Genomic DNA, 21,104 nt, shown 5'->3' on the forward strand with positions numbered 1-21,104 from the left:
TGTTAGGGTGATCTGTAGTATTCTCAAATAAAAAAAATAATTCCTGTTTCTCCTATCTTGGTTCTTTACCCAAATACACTGTGACTTACCCCCCAAAAAACAAAACAAAACAAAGACAAAACCTCTTAGAGAAGGCAAAAGAATGAAGGGCCATAGAGGCAACTATCCTTATAAGATCAGAGGAGGTTTTGATGCGGTGCTTGGATGCATGCACTTGGACCCCAATTCTAAAATCACATTTCTTTCTAAAACTCACATTTCTCCTTAGTCCGAAAACATTATCCCAGACAGTTTTCTCCCCAGACCAATGACCCAGCCTGCCCCAGCAAAACTTTTATTTCTTTTCCTGATACAGCAGCCAATTGTACCTATAGAACTTATTAGTCTGAACCAGTTGTGTACTGGCTGAATGGGTTGTGTACTGTGTCATAACAACATTTACTTACTCACTGACCAATCATATGTGTCCTAGACTTAGACATACATGTATTCCCTTACATTTATCTTGTCTAACAAGTCATTGATGAGAGTAGCCTGGTATTCCTTAGTCAGCCCTGACCATTAGTTGATTTAGTGACATTTCAGGCCTAAAACTACACGTCCATGTAGCTCCCCCCCCCCCACTTTGGGTTATTTCCTGATGAACTTTAGGTAAAATACCTGCACAGATACTGAAATGGCATGTTCCTTTAGCAACTAACCACTCCCTAATCCCACCCTGAATCACCTAGTTAGCATATTTGGCACATGTTTTACTATAGAATATCCTATATAAACTTTGCCTGTACTCCCCTAAGGCTGTAGGTTCCCTAAGAACTCTTGCCCACTGAAAAGCATAACAAAATCTTTACCTTGACCTCAAGAATGCTTGAATCTATAAATTCATTCCAGGCAACCTGGCCCTGTACTCTGGTCTTTGCAGAGGTTCTCACCCCACTTCTCTTTCAGCCCTCATCAGTTTGGCTTGAGATGCCAAGAGAGGAGACTTTTGCCCCACTCTGCCCACCTGCCCTATATCTGCCAAAGAGGCTATCTTCTATCAGTCTGGACTAGGGTACTGCATGTTTGTCCCTGGCCTCCATTTACTCTCTATCCTTTTCTATCTGTGTACACATTTGACTCCAATGTGTCTGTATTACCTCCATGTTATTCCTCTCTGTTATCCTGGCCTCATGTCCCATGTGTTCCTCTTCCTGCTGTTGCTTCTTCATCTTTGGTTCCCAAGTGTCTTGAACCATGTGCTAGCCTGAAGGCAGTCCTCTTCCTGTTTGCTTCCCTCCCTTTCATCTTTCCGCATCTTTACTGTCAAAATTATGCTACATAGAAATCACTTTAAGTTTATGTAAAGCAACAACTGTCTGGATGTAAATGTGTACATGTGTGTCGTTAACTAAAAGACAGTATCCTAAGTCCGTGAGACATTATGTTGCAACCAGATTTATTACAAAGCAAATTTTAAATTTCAATTTTAAAATAAATAAATGAGAAAATTTAGAAAGGTGATGAACACAGCAATAATAACATTTTGACAATTAACTGGTATTAAACAAAATAGAGAAGGAAAAGATCTTGTTTTTATTCTTAATAATGAACTACCAGAAGCTTAATATAATTTGAGGGGAAATCAAATGATAGTATTACTCTAACTGTGACATAATATGCATTTCATTTAAAATTCAATAGATTTATTAAATCTCTCCTTCATGAAGAGAAAGAGGGGAGAGGAGAAGAAGGGATGCAAAGTTTGAGAAGGAAAAGTGGCTCTTGTGATTTGTCTCTGTATATGAAGAAAAGTAACATAAATTTTGTCAATTTATAAATTTCTCTTATTTCATAACAATATAGGATTTTATGAGCCCTAATAGAAGGGTAGTATAATAGTCTAGGAGCTCTGACTCTAGAGTCAGAGAAGATTTAGTTTTAAATCTTAGGTGTAACATTTAATAGCTTTGTGACCATCGGGAAATTATTTATTTACTTCTTTGTTTAGCTTCTCTGAGACTCAATTCTCTCATCTCTAAAATGGAAATAACAATTCTTGCACTACAATCCCCAGGAGGAATGTTTTAAGTAAAGTATTTTGTATATATTTAAGTTAGCATATAAAGTTGAGGTGATAATTATTATAACTTTTCTAAAAACATATCTTTTACTTGTTAATGACCTATAAACATCTCAATCATTTCATTTTTTTTAAAAACTATCAGGTATTTTTGGATGCAGTTTTCCCAAAATAATGCTGATAGCATTTCTACAATAAATGCAAGTTCGTGATTGTGGCTGACTGTTAGAAATTAATTACAGATTTAATCAAGCCCCTAATTACAATTAAACACAAGAAATAATTCATGAAAATTTATGGTAAAATGCTATTATTCATCAACGTGTCCCTATTTTTCACCGAATTAATGGAAATATATTGCTCCTACAAGTAAAAATATAACAGAAAAATCCAGCTGACTAATGATATATCAGAACACAAATAATAAGATAGACATGTATAAGAAATACAGCTTCCCCAAGAGGAAAGAAAAAATATGTAAATTTGAATTAACTTAAGCAGAGAAAGAGCAACTGAAAAGTATTTGAGGGAAATAACAAATATAACAAGTAGTTGTAGCTTTTTCAGTTTCTTTCCTTTCTTCTACCCATGTCAGTCCCCTACTAAACCCTCTTCCCAGTGGAAATTACTTTACTTCCTTATCATTCTGATTCAGTACATCTCAATTTTCAACTTTTCACTTTCAAGGAACTACAGAGTTTTGGGGTTTTTTTTTCCACTTGTAAACTCATATTGGTTTTCATATTTTTAAATCAAAAAATCTTTGTATAATTTTTCAATGTGACTTTCAACTTTGTCACTATGTTGATTTTTGCCATTTAGTATATTTGTTAGTATATTCATTATATACTAACTGAAAAACATCAGTAATATCACTTAAGAAATTTGTGAAATAAATATATTTGGTATAGTGAGGAGGGGGAAAATTTGATAACTTTCAGAATAGTCAGGAGTGGGAAGCATAGCTCCAGAAGGAACTCTATTAATAGATCAGTGAAAGTGGTCATTTATCAATGATCAATGAACTGCCAAATACCCTTTCTAAGAAAGCCATCACAGAGATTACAGTGTTAATTAGGACATTTAAGAAAACTTTAGAATGAAATGCCATTCTGTTTTTCTAGATAAAAGTTACATGATAGCACACATTCAATCAATGAAAATGCTTCATTTATGGATCTGGTAAGAGAGAGTTAATAAGGGCACTAACAAAATATTTATATCTTGGGGAACTGGAAACCACCTACAAAAAGACTGAAGTAATGTAAATTCAACAACAAAACTTCAAAATATATGTGACTATACCTGGAAAACACCAGCCAAAAATAATCTGAATAGATTTTTAATAGATTAAATAAAATAGCACCTTGGTCATAGTGGACCAAGAGGACGGAATATATGATATGAGTTTGAAAAATAGTGTGATAGCAAAAAAGATGTTACTAAAGAATACCTTCCAAATATATGGTATTGGTCCTTTTAAATTATATTTCAAAAATGTAGTACTGGTCATTTAATGTGTGGTTGCTTTAAAAGAAATATTGTCATGAGAAAATAGAGTTGACACACTCCCAACTTTTTCTTCATTTCCAAAAGGGATTTCTTTCTTTAAAAGAGACAATGAACCAAACAAATATATTCTTCCTAAGGATGCCTTGCATTTTGAAATTCTTCACAACATCAATAAATAAGAGTTTAAAAATGAGTCAAAGCGTGTAAGTATCTTCTGAAATGCACTATGAAGGAGTTAATGTGCCCTAGTAAAGCAATCATCAACTTTATGTCTCTGTCTGTTTATGTACAGTAGGCAATGCAGAGAAAAAGTAAAAGCTGAAATGTCTTTTTCAATGCTCAGGACTGAAATCAACAATGTCAAGTTCTTACTCCCTATAAAAGACAGATGCCAACAATTTCACAAAGTTCAAAAGTTCATCTTTTATACGAATGCTGCAACACAATGACACATCCTATGATGAGTAAGATATAACAGAAACTTCTGCAAATAATTGGATGTGTTCAGAAAGACAGCCCCTTTTGACATAATCTTGTTAAAGTCTTGTTTTTAAAACATTTATATTTATAGTTTTTTGAATCAATGCTTGTAGGTGGCACTTGAATGTTCTCTATACTTTCCCTTTACAGAATGATTAACTGCTCAACTATAATTCATTTTGGAGGAAATGTATTGCTTCCATAGTGCCAAATATTCCTTTCCTAGTGCTATAATATACTTCCCTAAGACAATTATTTGCAAGTCAATGGGCTTTTCTCTTACTAACACAGAAGTTACAAATAGGAAGATTTAAGTCTGACATAAAGAAAACAGATAATAATGTGTCTGTTGAAGCAAATAAAGACATTCAACCTAGAAAAAAAGAGGACTTATACCTCTTTTCAAGTTTTTGAAGGACTATTCTATGGAAGAATTTGACTTGTATTTGGCCTTTAACTTTTGTTTTAAAAGGGAGATGATGCAAAGAAGCAGATTTAAGTTAAATGTAAGAAAAATTTCAGATCTTTTAGAACCATTAGAAAACAGAATGACCTGGCTCAGGAATTAGGACATTCCCATTTACTGGAGGTCTTCAGACAACAAGTGGATGAACTACTTGTTAGGTAGGTTACAGAGTCGATTTATTTTTATGCATGAATTGGTTTAGATTGCCTTCCAACTCAGGGATTTTGTGATATTAAGATCTATTACAATAGTTTCCTAATTGTTCTCCCTGACTTTTCACAGAATCATAAAAACATAAATGTATAATTACAAGGACTTCTGAGGTGATGCACTTAAACCCCTTCATTTTATAGATGAATAAAGTGAGGTTCTAACTTCAGGTTAAGTGGCATGCCCAATATTGTAAAGTTAGTAACTGACAAAGTACAGATTATCTTCTCTTTTCTCTCAAATTCATTATCTATACAGCTAACAATAGGGCAACTAGGTGCCACAGTGGAGAGAGTGCCTAGCCTAGAGTCAGGAAGACAAGTTCAAATCTCGCCTCTCCTAGATATGTGACCATGGGCAAGTCAATTAAGTCTGTTTGCTTCAGTTTCCTTCTCTGTGAAATGAGATGAAGAAGGAAATGGCAAACCACTCCAGTATCTTTGCCCAGAAAATCCTAAATAAAGTCATGAAGACTTGGACATGACTGAAAAGCCACTTAACAAGAAGAGCTAACAACATAATCTGTAGGTCATGAAAAATACTGAAATAAGTGGGAACCATCTACGACGACCTAGGAGAAATGGGGCATTAGATTATGAATTCACCCTCAGCCAACTTGAAATCAATAACTTCACTGGGGTCACAAAGGGGAGTAACAAGGTGGTATTCCTGTCTCCTTAGAGCATTCTCCCATGAAGACAGACATCCGTTAGAACAATAGTGCAATTTAAACCCTCTTTTCCAGGCTGGGGTTTAGGTTATAATATCATCACATCTCTGAACCCTGAATCACCCAGACCCAAAGCTAGTTCTTTTTGTGTCTTCTGAGGGCAGTGGCAGGAAATGAAACCTCAATTCATCTTTTTAAAGCAGGGATGGGGAAAGAGAGGAGAAGGCAGAATTCATCATAGTGGCTCCAACTCCACCTGAAATCATGCTGGCATATAATGTTAGGAAGGCATTCATTTGGCCCAGGTGACAAAGTTACCCACAAATAATCTCTTTCAAAAACCTCTCCTCCTGTTTCATTCAAGGAAGGGCCTCAGCATTTTGCTACTACTTACCTGGAGTCAGATCACAGCCTCCAAACTGAAGGAAAACTGTGAATCAAAGATCATCTTATGTGTGGACAAGAGGCCATGTAGGGAAAAAGTAAGGGTGAAGATTGATTAATATCAGATCTATCCAGTGACAACTGTCCTATGTGGATTCACCACTCCCTGCATGTTGTGTCTGATAGTACTTTGCAAGTATTGGTATCTTTTCCTTTATCTTTCTGGGATAATGTCCATGGTCAGTAGGGACATGAGATACGTTAAGTTCTATTGTTTCTACCCTGGGAAAGACAGAAAGTGTTTTCAGTGCCTCTAAATCTGGCACCTGGATCAAAGCCTCCATCATCCTACCTAGTTACAGCTCTAACCCCTATTAATGCTGTCAAGGGCCCATGACACAAGAGAAGTTTTTCTTTTGGGATAGAGGTCACTGATATCTCAGTCTGAGAACAATAAAGTTACAAAGGAGGAAACCAAGCATCACTGGGCTTGAGGCTATGAAGAATTTCATAGAAGGATGACACCATTTATTAGAAACTAGAGAAAGTTACTATAGACACTAAACAGAGGAAATACAAGTAGCAACAATTATTACTAGAAGTTCTACCAGGGCTTATTTAGAAGTGACTGAATATAAACATTTACATATGCATATATGAATAGGCATCTGAGGAAGAGTTTGTTCATTAGCATGCCAATATTCTCCATGATGACAGAGAGAGAGGGAGAGACAGAGAGAGAGAGAGAGAGAGAGAGAGAGAGAGAGAGAGAGAGAGAGAGAGAGAGAGAGAGAGAGAGAGAGAAGGAGGGAGGGAGGGAGGCAAAGACTCAGAAAAAAAGAAAAAACACTGTGAAAAGATGACAATTTGAAACTGCTTCACAAAGCCCTCTTTTTTCAAAAGGGTTTTGGAACACTGACAATATAATTTTAATAATAGCAATCATTGTTATATTACTGTTTTCACATCTTTGCACCTTCTTTTATCTTGCCAACATGTTTTGTGGCATTTGTGGATTGATTGATGATAAAAAAGAAATTTTATAAAGAATCAAAATGGAAATAATGATTATTTTCAGTTGATATTCTCAATAGTAAAAACAAAGTTGAAGTATAACCTAACAACACTACTAACATATTTATTTAGTCCTTTATGGCTTACGTAGCATTTTTCATTTAAGGATTATTTTAGCAACTCTCGATCTACGAACCTACAATCTAAGTAAGTAGGGTGGAAACTATTATTTTCCATTTTAGAGACAAGGAACCAGCAGCCCCAAGACATTTAAGTAACTTGCTAATGGTCATACAGCTAGGGTGTGGCTGAACTAGATCTCAAGCCCAAATATTTTGAGTACAAATAGAGTTCTCTCAGCTTCCTAACCTATACATTGATAGCTAAACTTAATCTCATTTGAACTGTTTCATTCAGTCATACACTGAGTTGTTTTAGTTAGATAAGTTAGATAATATAGTAATATGATAGCATACTAGCTAAAATATACATTTCACACACATTCCACTTATGAATTAATTATTTTGATGCCTTAGTAACTGATAGCTAGTTTCATATGCTCTTTTCTCCTATATTTCCTCAACCTTTTGGAAATAGGGAATATAGGTTCTTGTTCTAGTATTTATTAAGTATGTCTCAAGAATGATACAACTTAATTCAGGTTATTTAACAGCAACAACCAACCCTTAGAGCTTAGAAGAGCCAACCAATCAAAACAAGAATTTATAAAGTGTTTATTTACTGGGACTGGGTACTATGCTAAAAACACCAATAGAAAAAAACAAAACAAAACAAAAGCAGTCCCTCAGAGAGCTTGTATTCTATCTGAGGGAAGAATATATCCATAAATAGGTTAGGAAAAATGCTTACAGAGAGACTGGAATATTACATTGGAGAGGGAAGAATTAATCTCTCATACTGACAGCTTAACATAGAAATAATTACTACCTTTCCTTTTCACTTATCTAAGCATTAAACTTTATGGAAAAGTCAGATCCTGGGCTTCTCCCCTAACCCCCACTCTCAAGTGCTAGTTATATCCCTAACACTGTAAGGTATTTCATACCTGTCAAAGGGCTTTCTTATCTTTTATCTCATGGGATATTAATAACACTGCTGTCTGGCAAGGATTACTATTTCCATTTTATATAGATGAAAAACTGAGGCCTGGAGAAACATGGTGATTTTGTTATGTAGCTAGCAAGTGACTAGGCCAGCATCAAAATCCGGTGCTTTTTCCTCCTAGACCCATGTTCTTTTCATTGTCTCCCATGTGAAAGATAGTAAGTCTATATCATTTATTGAGATATTTTTTTTCTTCTAAATTCCCTTCTTAGTAGGTTTTATTTTCCTTTGTTCACCTTCCATTTACTATGTACATACACACACACACACACGTATCTTGTTTGCACATAGGTGTTTCAATATTGTCTCCCCATGAGTTCCTTGCAGGCAAGGACCATTTTTTGCATTTCTTTGTAACCTAGAGTTTAGTACAGTAACTGACATATAGTAAGTATTTATTAAATACTCGTTGATTGACTGACTATATGAAGGAGACCATATGATCAACAATATTGACACAGGGAGCTGGAAGTGAAATTTAATGCACTTTTCTCCTCAGTTTTCATGATAAAATACAAAGAAAAGAGGTTACATAAAATAGCATTCTCTCACATCATGCATATTTGAGATGACTTAGAAGAAAATATAGGGGAGGAAGGAAATTTCTATAATCAAGGACCATAGTTTAATATGCACTTTTTCTTAAGTACAAAGTAACAAAAGTTGATTTTTTTTGTTGCCCAGATCATTTTTCTCTCTCCAACATTTTTTTTTTTGCAAATCAATTATCCATCTATACTTTCAGAATTAACATTAGCTCTAACAAGAGACCAAATGAAAACATGGCCTAGTTCCAGAAGTGCTATTTCCTTTTTTTCATATACAGTACTGAAAATTATTTACCACTATGACATGGTATATACAGTGATGGTCATAAATCTGTTTATTCAAAGGGAGTATAATGGGGGTTGTGTAAATAGGAATACTTATGGGAAACCATTATGTGATACACTACTTTTGTTCAGAATGCCAAGGTGAAATATTAATGGACATGACTTTCTAATAAACTTGAATAGTGAAAAATTTTCCCTGAAAAATTCTGATTCTGAGTAAAGGCTAACAGCATTTTAAAACATGCACTAATGCTTACATTAACACTCTCGTGTATTAAATTTATACCAGTATTTGCACTATGGTAAAGATTAATTTTGGAAAGATTTGTGCCATCAGTTACACCCATTCAAACAATGATCAAGGGTAAATATGTAGCTTTAATGCCTCATCTTAAGTATTATATGTTTCTCTACTATTTTTGGTTCTTTTGTTTTCTTTTCTTACAGTAAAACTAGATGCATAGAGCTGTACTTGCCACATAATAAGTCCTATGACACCATTTAATTGAAGAGTTGAAGGTCAAGTGTTTAAGTCCCTGTACCATATGCTAAATATACTTTCTTTTTTTTTTTCATCCTTATTTGGCAGTAGTTTTTTCAGTATACATATATTCTGTTGTGCCCTTCCCCTTCCCTTTCCCATTGGTAAAAACTTCCTCAAATATTACAGATGCCCACAATCAAGAGCCTCAATCTCTTCTCCTCCTTTTCCTCTTCCTTTTTATCTCTGAGCTTCAATGGATTATTCCCTCAACATGATTACTTCTGTGGTCTTCTACTCAATCCAGTCACTTAAAGGTAGTTATTTAAATTATTTTAAAATAAAAGGAAGTTTTTGATGAACTTTTATCCCATAACAATAACTGGTTAGTTAAAAGTAGACTTTGCAAAAGGAGAAATTATTTGAAAAGACTTCCTGTCAAGTAAGAAACAAACACAGTGAGGCCTAAACCTTTATCACTGCTCTTAAGGTACTGATTTTAGGGCTGTGAAAGTACTTCTAACTGACTTTGGCATCTACATATTTTAAAACTCAGTTCTAGGTTAAACTCAATCATCACAATCTATTCTACACTGATAAATGAAACAACTGATTTGTCACCATATTGGTAACCCAGTTATGATGAACCCTCTTTAAATTTCTTTGAAAATCTGATTAAACTTTAATTTAAAAAACTTTATTTGTTGAGAGATATTTTTGAGAGATTCTTTTAGAATTCTCTGCCTAAAATAGCTCATATTCAAGGCAGTTTGAAAAATGTGTTTGTTGCTAATGGCAACTTCAGTTTCTAAGGAGAAAATATTATATGTATATATAAAATACATACTTAATGGGTGGAAAAGGAGGGGGAAATTGAATTTACAAGAGGAATGGAGTTAAATCCAGTGAAAACACTTCTGATTAGAAAAGCAATGATAGAGGATACATTCGTTAACTAGAATCTCCAATTTTTCCTACTCTTGTATAGAGGAAAGAAACAAAAAAGCAAAAGAAATTTCAAGAGCCTTCCTAGTTACTAAGTAAAATAGAAAGAGAAGCTAAGACCTTTCCTCAAAACAAGAATCCCCTTATAACCAAGATAAAGAACATTGCTTCCAAAGGAAGACATATTTCTGATTAAGGCTTTGATATCAAATTAACCAAATCACTCAGATCCATTGGTGGGAAATTTAAATACAAGATAAAGAGGAACATGCAATATGGTGCAGTGAAAAAGGAACTGAACTTGGAGTCAGGAAGGCCTTTGTTCAAATTCCACTAGATACACTTAATAGCTGCATGAACTTAGGGAAATAACTTAATCTTTCTGTGCCTCAGTCTCTTATAGATAAAATGAGAAGGTTGAACTCAATCGTACCTAAAGGTTCCGTCAGCTTTAAATTGATAACATAATGAAATCTAGGTCCATAAAAAAATAAGTAATTAGCAGGTCTATGATATGGTAATAATATATATGCTTTCTACCTCACAATATACTCAGAAAATATTCTTTTTAGATTGTAAATTAATATATAAATTGAGCTATTATTACTCATTTACAAAAAAAAAAAATCAGATTAGTTTAAACAGTGATTGAAAATAATTAGGGAATGATCTGAAAAAAAATTCTTCCACTCTTTTCTTCTACAATCATAATTTTAAAATATGCTGTTAAATGTTGCTTTTTTCTGTTTTTATCAAGGAAATGTATTTGATCTTAAAACAAAGGATAATTGAATGGAAAACTGTGTTACTCTCTATCTCAATTTGTCATACCCAAGATTAATACTTATTTGGATCACAGGGAGGGGATCACCACTTATAGGGTGACAATGCAACCTATTTAAAGTCAATAAATCCAGGAGGAAATAAATAACTTCTGCAAAATAAGACTGATATTAAGTACTTGGGATTCACTGAGTAACAATTTGTGAAAAAAATCATTCTTCTCAAGGGTTTCATTACATCAACCTACCTTTTAGTGCTTTGGTGAAGCCTATGGACTCCTCAGAATAATGCCCTTAAATGCATAAAACAAAATACTTAGGATTATAAGGGAAAGCAATTATATTGAAGTATTGCTATGAAAATTTTTTTAAAAAATCACAGATCTGAGGTTATGAACTCCTACTCTAGAAGCTTTAAAGCTGCTTTCTTATATTTAAATAAGCATATGTAAGAATGTATTTGCTGTATTTAAATAAGCATATGTGAGATTAATTTAAAATTTTTAAAAAGACAGTTCAGAAGTCTCAGATCTGGTAGGGGGAAAGAAGAAAAATAAGTCTCCATTTTTCTCCTTGCAGAAGAGAAAATTTTCTGTATCTTCAGCATTTCATTTTTGAATGTCACATCTCTTATGGACAGACTTACCTTGTACAAGTTTATAATGTGAGGTCTTATGTATCTTTTCTTCAAAGACTTTGAAATTTGCTTTTCCCAGATGTAGAGTAGAGGTCAGGCTATATTCAGATTGCCTTCTTCTCTCAAAAATTCTAAGATATAGCAGTCACTTCTCTCACATGGTTTCCATAATTTTTATGTCAACAAACTATTCTTACTTGCATTTTGTGCCTCCACTGAATTTGTGCCTAAAATTTGGAGTTGTTACAAGTATTCTGATAAGGAAGGAATAGAAGAAATATCAAAAACATACTTTTAAAAAATGAATAGAACACTTGTAAAGGACTATTGATACATTGGAGATAGAGAAAAAAAATCAAACAAATATGGATTTGGAAAAATTATTAAAGACATGGCTAGTGAACATATAGAAAACGAAACAGTAATCAAAAGAGGGTCAACATGTTTTTATTGAGTTTGTCAGATTAACTTCATTTTCTTTTTGGGTAGTTACTAGACTGGAAAAGCAAATTAATTCTGCCAACATAGTTTACCAAAATTTATCAAAGAACTTGATAAAGTATGCCAGGATATGGAGATTGGAAAGAATCAAAGAGGAATTTTGATATAAAGAAAACCTTCCCAACAATTAAAAATAAAAATGATTGAAGATAAGAGTGGACTGGTATACCTGAAAAAGTTGGGTTTTTAGAGGAACTTATAATATTTTTAGTCAAATCCTGAATGACTTCTTATGTGATATGTTGAAGACAAGATTTTCTTCTGGGTACAGGTAAGATAGCATGGTTTGTGGGATCCCTTCCACAAATATTAGTCCTAAGAGGTCATACTTTACTCATTTAAACCTTACTTCAATGAAAAATAAACCTATATAAACAAACCTAAATAAACAATTAGTACAATAAATTGTTCTCTTCCTTATAGTAGCTTGCTTCTAAAAGCTTCTCAAAGGAAACTGAATCATCTCCTCAGATGATTTGTGAGAGAAAAAAAGTACATTCCTGATCACAGATGGAATTTACACCTCTGTTTGAAAAATGAGATTTACAAAAAATCTCTTTAGTAAGAAATGTACCAAGCTTTTTAGGGAAATAATATCAACAGATTATAAATGATATGGAGTTTTATCTTCCCAAGGAATTTATGAATTCCTCAAATGTGACTTTTTTTCACTTTGTTTTTCAAATATAATTTTGAATTGCTTCTGGTACCTGATTTAAATTTCTACCCCTTTTCCTTACAGAAGGCACATATGGAAGAAGCTCAAAAGTGGGGCTGGAAATATTTTACTGCTTAAAGAAACACCTTCAAAATATGATAAATATTCATAAATTCAGATAATTTAAGGATGCGAAAAATGAGATTTTTTTCTTTACTTTCTTTGCTTTTCTTTAAAAGAGGTGTGGTTCTTGTTCTCCACAAACTTTTCGCTCATGCACACAGCCTTTATCACTGACTCAGTCATTTCTATCTAAAAAAACCCCAACATACTCTTTTATTGGACTTTTTGATGACACATACACAGGAAATATAAATAGATGTGACATATGACCTTCAGGCTTGTACAGTCATTCCCAAGATCAGTGTAATAAAGAACTCTAAAAAGTAAGTAACACAATTAATCAAACACTGAGGTCATTTCTTGAATCCTAGAGCAAGGTGAGATTGTAGTTCCTTGTCTATGAGATTTTGGTGTTTCTATGTTTTGTCCATGAATATATAGGGATCATGTTTACAGGCAGATGTTCACATAGAAATGTGTGTACTGGTTGCTGATAGTCAACTGTCAGGAAAAGAATTTAACTCAGGTACCAGAAGCAATTAAGGATTATATATTTTTAAAAAATATCAAAAGTGGAAAAAGGTCCCATTGAGAATACATATATTCTTTGGGGAAGATAACACTCCATATAACTTATAATTTGCTGATATTTTTCCCTTAAAGAGGTTAGTTTATAGAAGTGGAATTAGGGGCAGGTTTTTTTTTAAACTCAATCTTAGATATATTATCTGTTTATTAATACACATCTCTCCATTCTGTCTACAAGGGCAGCATGAAAAACGTTGTAAAATGCTTTAGTAAAGAATAGATAAATTGCACACACACATACACACACACACACACACACATATATGTACACATATAAAACATTGCCCCAATCTACTAAAACAGTTAACTGGTCAAAAAAGAAAATTATATTAGTCTTGTATGATTATTTTTAATGAAGCCATGCTGGTTTTCCAGGTGTTGGCTAAGCATACATTTAATTATTCATTAATCCCCCATCCCATAGGAATCAAAATCAAACTTATTGTCCTGTAGTTTTTAGACTTGTCTCTGTTCCCCTTAAAAAATAAGGATATTTTTTCTTCTGTTCTGCAGCATATCTTATATTCTTCATATTCTTTCAATATCTCTGAGAATGGGTCAGCAATAACATTGACTAGTTTTTTTTTTAATATATAGGGATATTATTTATTTAGGTTTTGTAACTTAAACTCCTTCAATACATCCATGTAGTCTTTTGCTTTTTTCTTGCTTACTATTGCAATTTAGACCGTTGGATTAAGAAGACTTATTCAAGCCTAGAAATGCTCTCGTTTGCTGTACAAATTAACTCAGGACAAAGATTTAAGGGGTCTGAACTGATCTAGTAGATCTGCTAATGTTGGTATTCTCTATTTTGTTACTGTAGGGAAGGGCAGCTGGGTGGTGCAGTGGATAGAGCACCAGTGTAGGAGTCAGGAGGACCTGAGTTCAAATCCCACCTCAGACACTTGACACTCACTAGCTGTGTGACCTTGAACAAGTCACTTAACCCTAATTGCCTCCTCCTGGGTCACCTCCAGTCATCCTGATGAATATCTGGTCACAGGATTCAGATGGCTCTGGAGGAGAAATGAGGCTGGTGACCTGCACAGCCCTCTCTCACTCAAAACAAAGTCAACTTCAAGTCATGTCATTATTTCTCTGATGGCATGGTCTTCTTCGGCAACAAAGGACGAACACACACACTGGAGGGAAGCAAGACAAAGATTTCCAGTTTTACTGGGCTACCTAACCCTTTTCTGTCTTACTCCTGAGTTGAACTCGACAACCAGTATCATATAGGTTGAAAAGAATCTCTGTCACTTGGTTCCTTTTGCACTTTTGCCAACCCTAGAGTATTATGAGAGAGAAGGAATTTCACTCCACAATTCAGACAAGAGGTTAGACAGAGAGACCCCACATGGCAGCAGAGCTAAGTTCAAAGGACCAACAAATGCCTGAAAATTGACCTAACTAGCGAGATGTAAATGACTGGGGTCAGAAATCACCAGAGTTTAATAAACCCTGGGAGTATGATCTAAAGGGGTGACACAGCTGTGCTTTGAGGGAAGACGAAACACAGCAGCTGAAGATATGCAGATAACAGTTAAGTAGAGATGCTCAGCAGAGAACTGCAAAGCAAAGAGAACAGAGCATTGAATGATCCCAGCTCAGAAGGAAAAGGATCTACAGGACATTTCTTGTTCTGCAAGGGAGCAAGCAGCAACATTAGATTCACCAGTTGCCATGAACACATTTGTTCCCTATACGTGAATCCCTCCATCCGTATACTCGATATGTCTCCCTTCTACTTTTCATGTGGGAGAATTTACACTTTATGGAACGGAGGGAATCTCTTCTTACATCTTGCTATCTGGTTTAGTTAAATGTCTTTCTTTGAATTATTGGGCCCTCTGGTTACTTCAGGAAAGAAATACACTGGCTTCTTTTGATGTTAGAAAAAAATCTAGTTTGTTTTGAGCTGTTTTTTAGTGGATGAATAACTTCACCCACAATATTCCTTAAACCTGGGGTAGCATTCTGGAGTCCACAATGGAGGAGGGTGTAATATGTATTTCTCTTCAGTTTTCCATCCTTATTATGTATTTTGTTATCTTCTTTCTTGTCCCAGATCATTTTTCTTGGCAAAGAAAACAGAAAAAAAAAATAATTTAGTTATTGTCTTCTCTCCATTGCCTCTTATCATCCCATCAAATTGAGGATGTTTCAATTCTTTCTTTGTTGTTGAGTCTTTCAGTTGTATCCAATTATTCATGATTCTATTTGGGGTTTTCTTGGCAGAGATACTGGTATAGTTTTCCATTTCCTTCTCCAGCTCATTTTACAGATGAGAAAACTGAGGCAAACAGGGTCAAGAGACTTGCTCAGGGACACACAGCTAATAAGTATCTGAGGCTGGATTTGAACTCACAAATATGAATCTTCCAGATTCCAGGCCTGGCCTTCTATCCATTGAATCACCTAGTTGCCCAGATCCCTTCTTTGGAACTGTGCTTTTTGCAATATACTGAAAAATTAGTAGCTCATGGCATTATAGAGTTAATTTTGCAATGCACAAGAACTGATAAGTTCAACCATGCTGGATAAGTTTGGGATATAATCCTAGTGACATAATTTCTTTTCCAAAGACTTACCTAACTTTAGAGGTTCATGACCGAGAGGTGAATTTTTTGGTTATGGAAATCCAAGAAATAAAGATAAATAAAAAATAGCCCTATGTATTCTCCATATGTTTATGCAATGATGCTGGCAGAATATTAGACAGCAGAGCAGAGAGGGATAAAAATCATAAAATTTCTCAATTATATATAAATGTTAATTTAACAGTCCATATACTAAATGTGAGACCCTTGTTGAATGACCAACAAATTTCTTCTAGAATTTTGGGTGAACTTATTATGGAGCATTTTTAGGAGAAAACAGGAAATAGTTACTTAGAAAAAGAAGAAATGCCTGAATTCTAAGTATAACAGTAAATGGGGTACCTTGGAGTTCACAGATATAAAAAAATATTAAAATTTTAAAGAAACAAAAATGTTGTCCTCTGAATTCTTAGTTAGTCTCAGCTTATTCTGAGATCCTGGCACTATCTATCTATCTATCTATCTATCTATCTATCTATCTATCTATCTATCTATCTATCATCTATCTATCTACCTATCTACAAATATATACATATATATGTATAAATGTGTGTATACATATATAAATGCATACACACACATATGTCTTTGTGAAGTATTTTGTCACAACTTTCTGTTAGGCATCTGTTACCTGACCTTGCTTCCATCTCTTAGATATGCATTGTTAACATCTTAGGTGGTTGATGAATTCCTTGGGTATAGATATTAGAATCTTGATATAGCTCTCCTTTCTTTCTTCACTGGAAGTACTTCTGTTTGTTTTGGTTTTTTTTCAGAATTTCTTTCTTGAGAGTTTCTTGTCCCTCTCAGATTGACTTCACCTACAGAATTTTAGGCTTTGAGATTTTACCAATTTTTTTTCTCTGAAGCTCTTGTAATCTGATTTCTAAACATCTAGATTGTGTGTTAAACTACATCTAACATTCATAAGACTGTAGTGTCACAGATTTAGACTTGAATGGAACTTTGATTTTCATCTAATTTATTGCCCTCATTTTAGATGAGGGAACTGAGGCCCAGAGACATTTAAGTTTCTTGTACAAGGTCACATGGGTAGTAAGTGACAAAGATGTATTAGAAAATGCATCTTCTGATGCTAATCCAGTTATCTTTATTATATACTTTCCTCTCCTTCTTGATCATGACTTTTAAAGTAAAGTTTTCACATCTCTTACAAAGTTCCTATCTTTTGGCAATTCTATAAAAAGTGGAGTACAGTTCTGTTCATTTTTCTTTAAAAAAATAAAGCATCTGGAAATGTTGCTTGAATTCAATTGAATTAACAACTCACTCTTACAGTACATAGTATGAACTCAATTAGTAACATTCTGAGAAAAAGCACAAAATAATGATATGTGTTTAATATATCCTCAATGTTATTGCATGATGCAGCCTTCTTTCTAGACAACATATGAAATAAATGCATTAACATCAGGGCTTAGAACTTTGAGTTGGAGAAAAGCCAAACAGGGACATGGTGCTACTTAGCTAATCGCACAGTGTATAGATGAGCGGACATCAAAATATGTGTTGCCCCCTCCTTTTTTTTGTCCATTTCTCCTTCTATCTATTTATGCCATCTATTAGATGTGGAGTCCACTGAGAAGATCATTTGAACAGCAACATGAAGAAAGGATTTCAGCTAAGGACAGAATGACTTATAGTAAGTTATTATGGTAAATAAGACAAGATGAGATGAGAACCTGAGCAAAGGTAGTAAAAATACTGGAGGGATTCATTATAGATATTAAATATCCATATTTGCTCCTATTTAGAAATGACATTGGGCTGATAGCATCAAAGCCTAGAACACTGTAATGCCTCTTAAATGAGATCCATGACCACTTAAAACAATCTGACCTGACTAGTCACTGGAAATAAATGTTTCAGGATTTTCTCCAGTTAGTTCGGTCAGATTATTCTCCAGAGATAGGTCTTAATAATCGATAACAAAATGTTATAATAATTAAATAAAGGGATACTAGGACAGAAATTTGTATAATGCAGTCTATATAATTTTTTTTTCTTTTGCTTAATAATTTTCATCTATTCTAAAAGAAGAATCAATCTGGAAACAATGAAAGATCTTTCTTTTTTTCCTGAAATGGCTATGAAGTAACAACAAAATGTATCAATAATGTGTGCGTGCACGTGTGTGTTAGCTTTTACAGATGGGTATTAGAAGATATAATAAAAAAGTACAAATATTTACTACCCATTCAGCAACTCAGGGATATGTGCTTAGCTCATTTCCTATATAGAACTGATCTTGTGGCTAGAATGAGTCCTCATCTCAGTATCCACTGATATGGATCCAGAAGGTCACTGCCTTCTACTCAGAGCATTAATGCTAAACTGACTTCATAACTCAAACTATATTCCTGTGGCTAACTCTCTTGACCTCTAAGATTAATCTCCTCCACCTAATAAAGAAAATAAGAAACACCGAAGCCAAGGATTGAAGTCCTCTGACAGGACCAAATTGCTGTATATAAGGAGAAGACTTTAAGGGCTCTGAGGGCCAATATTGCCTCTCACCAGATGCTATGGGTGAAAGAATCATACCAGTAGAAGGCAACTAAAACAAAGTACGATCAAGAGGGCCCCCCAAAATATTTGCTTAAAAATAATTGTTTGATGCTTTTAAAAAATTGATTATAAATTCTTTTTTAGTGATCCCATGCATCTCCCTTAAGCAAAGATCCATATTTTTAAAATTATTCTTTTGGTGAGGTTGCAAAAAAGTGAACCATGGTATACCATAGTCTCTGAAAAATGAAAAGTGAAGGTTACCCAAAGCCAACAGAGAGGTGTGTGATGAATGCAAAAATTCTGAAACACCTGGAGTATGCTGGAGCCAGCTTGAATCTGTTTGCAAGAGCCAATTGTTAAATTTTCAGTGTGAGTATTCATATCATGGAAATTGGAAAATACTGCAAATCAGGATTTGATTCAGTTAATGTCTAATAATCTTTAAAACGTGATGGATTAAATGTTAAAAATGTAGGTTAAGCTTAAAGGTTTGTCATACATAAAGTCTTTTCTTTTTTGGAGAACTGGTACTTAAACATTTAGTAGCATACCACTATATAATATCTTATAAGTAAGACTTGTTTTTAAAAAACTATTTTAGCTGCAAAGTTTTCCATGTAATCTCTTTTCTTGCTCTTAAGAGTATAATGAGATATTTGTGTTTGTTGATGTTGTAAAGGTCATAGCAAAACAATTTTTATAAAGAAAAATTTAAGAAAGAAAAATAATATAATCAAAAAAATATGACCTGGACAGAAGATGAATTAGATATGTGGTTAGGGAAATGGATAACTGATAGGTACAATACACGTTTTATTAATATCCACAGAATGAGAAGAGGACTACATTGAGACCCTTGGCATGTTAGGTGGACCCTATGTGAAGGATTTATGGGAGGAAATTGATGAGATTGATGTATGGGTAGGAATGGATTGTAATCTATACAACTATGTAGAATATCAACTTTTGATAAAATCTCAGATCTACTGAGGTATCTTAGTAGAAACTAAGGGCAATGGAGTAAAAACATTTTCTTTTGTGCAGTTCTGACTTTGCAGAGTTAATAACCTTTTCAGTGAATTCAGTTTAGTGCTGCTATAATTCCGTATAATTCTTCCAGTCTTTATTCTCTGTTGTAATTTGCTATTTAATTTAATCTTTTCTCTATGAAGCCAATGATCTGGCTGTAGATGGTGGAAGTACTCCTATACCTGTATCCACATGACATGTGGATACAAAACTTCCAGCTAGGCAAGGAGGCCTTGACTTCTTTTTTTTTTTCATGATTAAATATGGACATATATGTGTATACATGTATACACATACACACACCTATATCTACATTTATTAAAATGTGTAATGTATATTTGGCCATGTTCCTCTTTAAAGGTAAATAATCATTTTATCAGACGTTCTCTCTTTGGCCCATCCAGCACCAGAATGAAGACCATTCTCAGCAACCAGACCATCAACATCCCAGAAAATGTTGACATCTCTCTTAAGGGTTGGACAGTTATTGTGAAGGGACACAGAGGAATCCTCCATAGAGATTTCAACCATTTCAATATTGAGCTCAGCCTCCTTGGAAAGAAGAAGAAAAGGCTCTGGGTGGACAAGTGGTGGGGAAATCAAAAACAACTTGCAACCATGTGCACAATCTGTAGTCATGTACAAAACATGATCAAAGGTGTTACCCTGGGTTTTCGTTACAAGATGAGGTCTGGGTACCCTCACTTTCCCATCAATGTTGTTATTCAAGAGAATGGCTCACTTGTTGAAATCAGAAATTTCTTGGGTGAAAAATATATCCAAAGAGTGTGCATGAGACCAGGTGTTGCTTGTGCTGTTTCTCAAGCCCAAAAAGATGAGTTAATTCTTGAAGGAAATGGTATTGAACTTGTTTCAAACTCAGCTGCCCTGATCCAACAAGCTACCACAGTAAAAAACAAAGTTATCAGAAAATTTTTGGATGGCATCTATGTTTCTGAGAAAGGCACAGTGCAACAAGCTGATGAATAAGTTGAGAAAGATGCCAAAGGCTGTGTCCTGAGGGGTCAACACTTATTCAGATGTCAAAGTAAAAATACTTTTTGTCAAAAAAATATCATTTTACCAGATGATCTGTCCATATGCAATAAGACAGTATTTTTACAAATTAAAAATAAAAAATACTAGAATGTTTCATTTCCAAAATTGGATTGTTTAAAATCTAGAATAATTTTCCTCATTATAAATATTTCTCATGTTTAATTTCTCAAAAATTTCTCAAAATAATCATTTTTTGAAGGACACACATACCCTAGCTCCTAACTCACAGCCCATAAAATATCCATAAAAAAGAACTCCCAACAAATTCTGGAGCAGCAGAAGCTATAGAACAATGGAGCAGACGAGATTTCTGTTCCAAAGAGCCCTGAAAACCTCTTGGAAAAGGTCCTTCGTGCTGCAGACTCGGAGCCAAGCCCAGCCCTGCCTTGGCCGTGTGGCACCCAGAGGAG

General features: G+C 34.3%; 1 protein-coding gene across 1 annotated transcript; it reads left to right on the forward strand.

Annotated features, from left to right (window-relative positions):
* The first annotated feature begins 20,041 nt into the window (after positions 1–20,041).
* LOC140524174 (large ribosomal subunit protein uL6-like) lies at positions 20,042–20,652 on the forward strand. Its single transcript, XM_072638607.1, has one exon. The coding sequence runs from the start codon at positions 20,047–20,049 to the stop codon at positions 20,623–20,625; it is 579 nt and encodes a 192-aa protein (XP_072494708.1). The 5' UTR covers positions 20,042–20,046; the 3' UTR covers positions 20,626–20,652.
* The last annotated feature ends 452 nt before the right edge of the window (positions 20,653–21,104 follow it).

Source organism: Notamacropus eugenii, chromosome 2 (assembly GCF_028372415.1).
Source record: "Notamacropus eugenii isolate mMacEug1 chromosome 2, mMacEug1.pri_v2, whole genome shotgun sequence".
NCBI classification, from domain to species: domain Eukaryota; kingdom Metazoa; phylum Chordata; class Mammalia; order Diprotodontia; family Macropodidae; genus Notamacropus; species Notamacropus eugenii.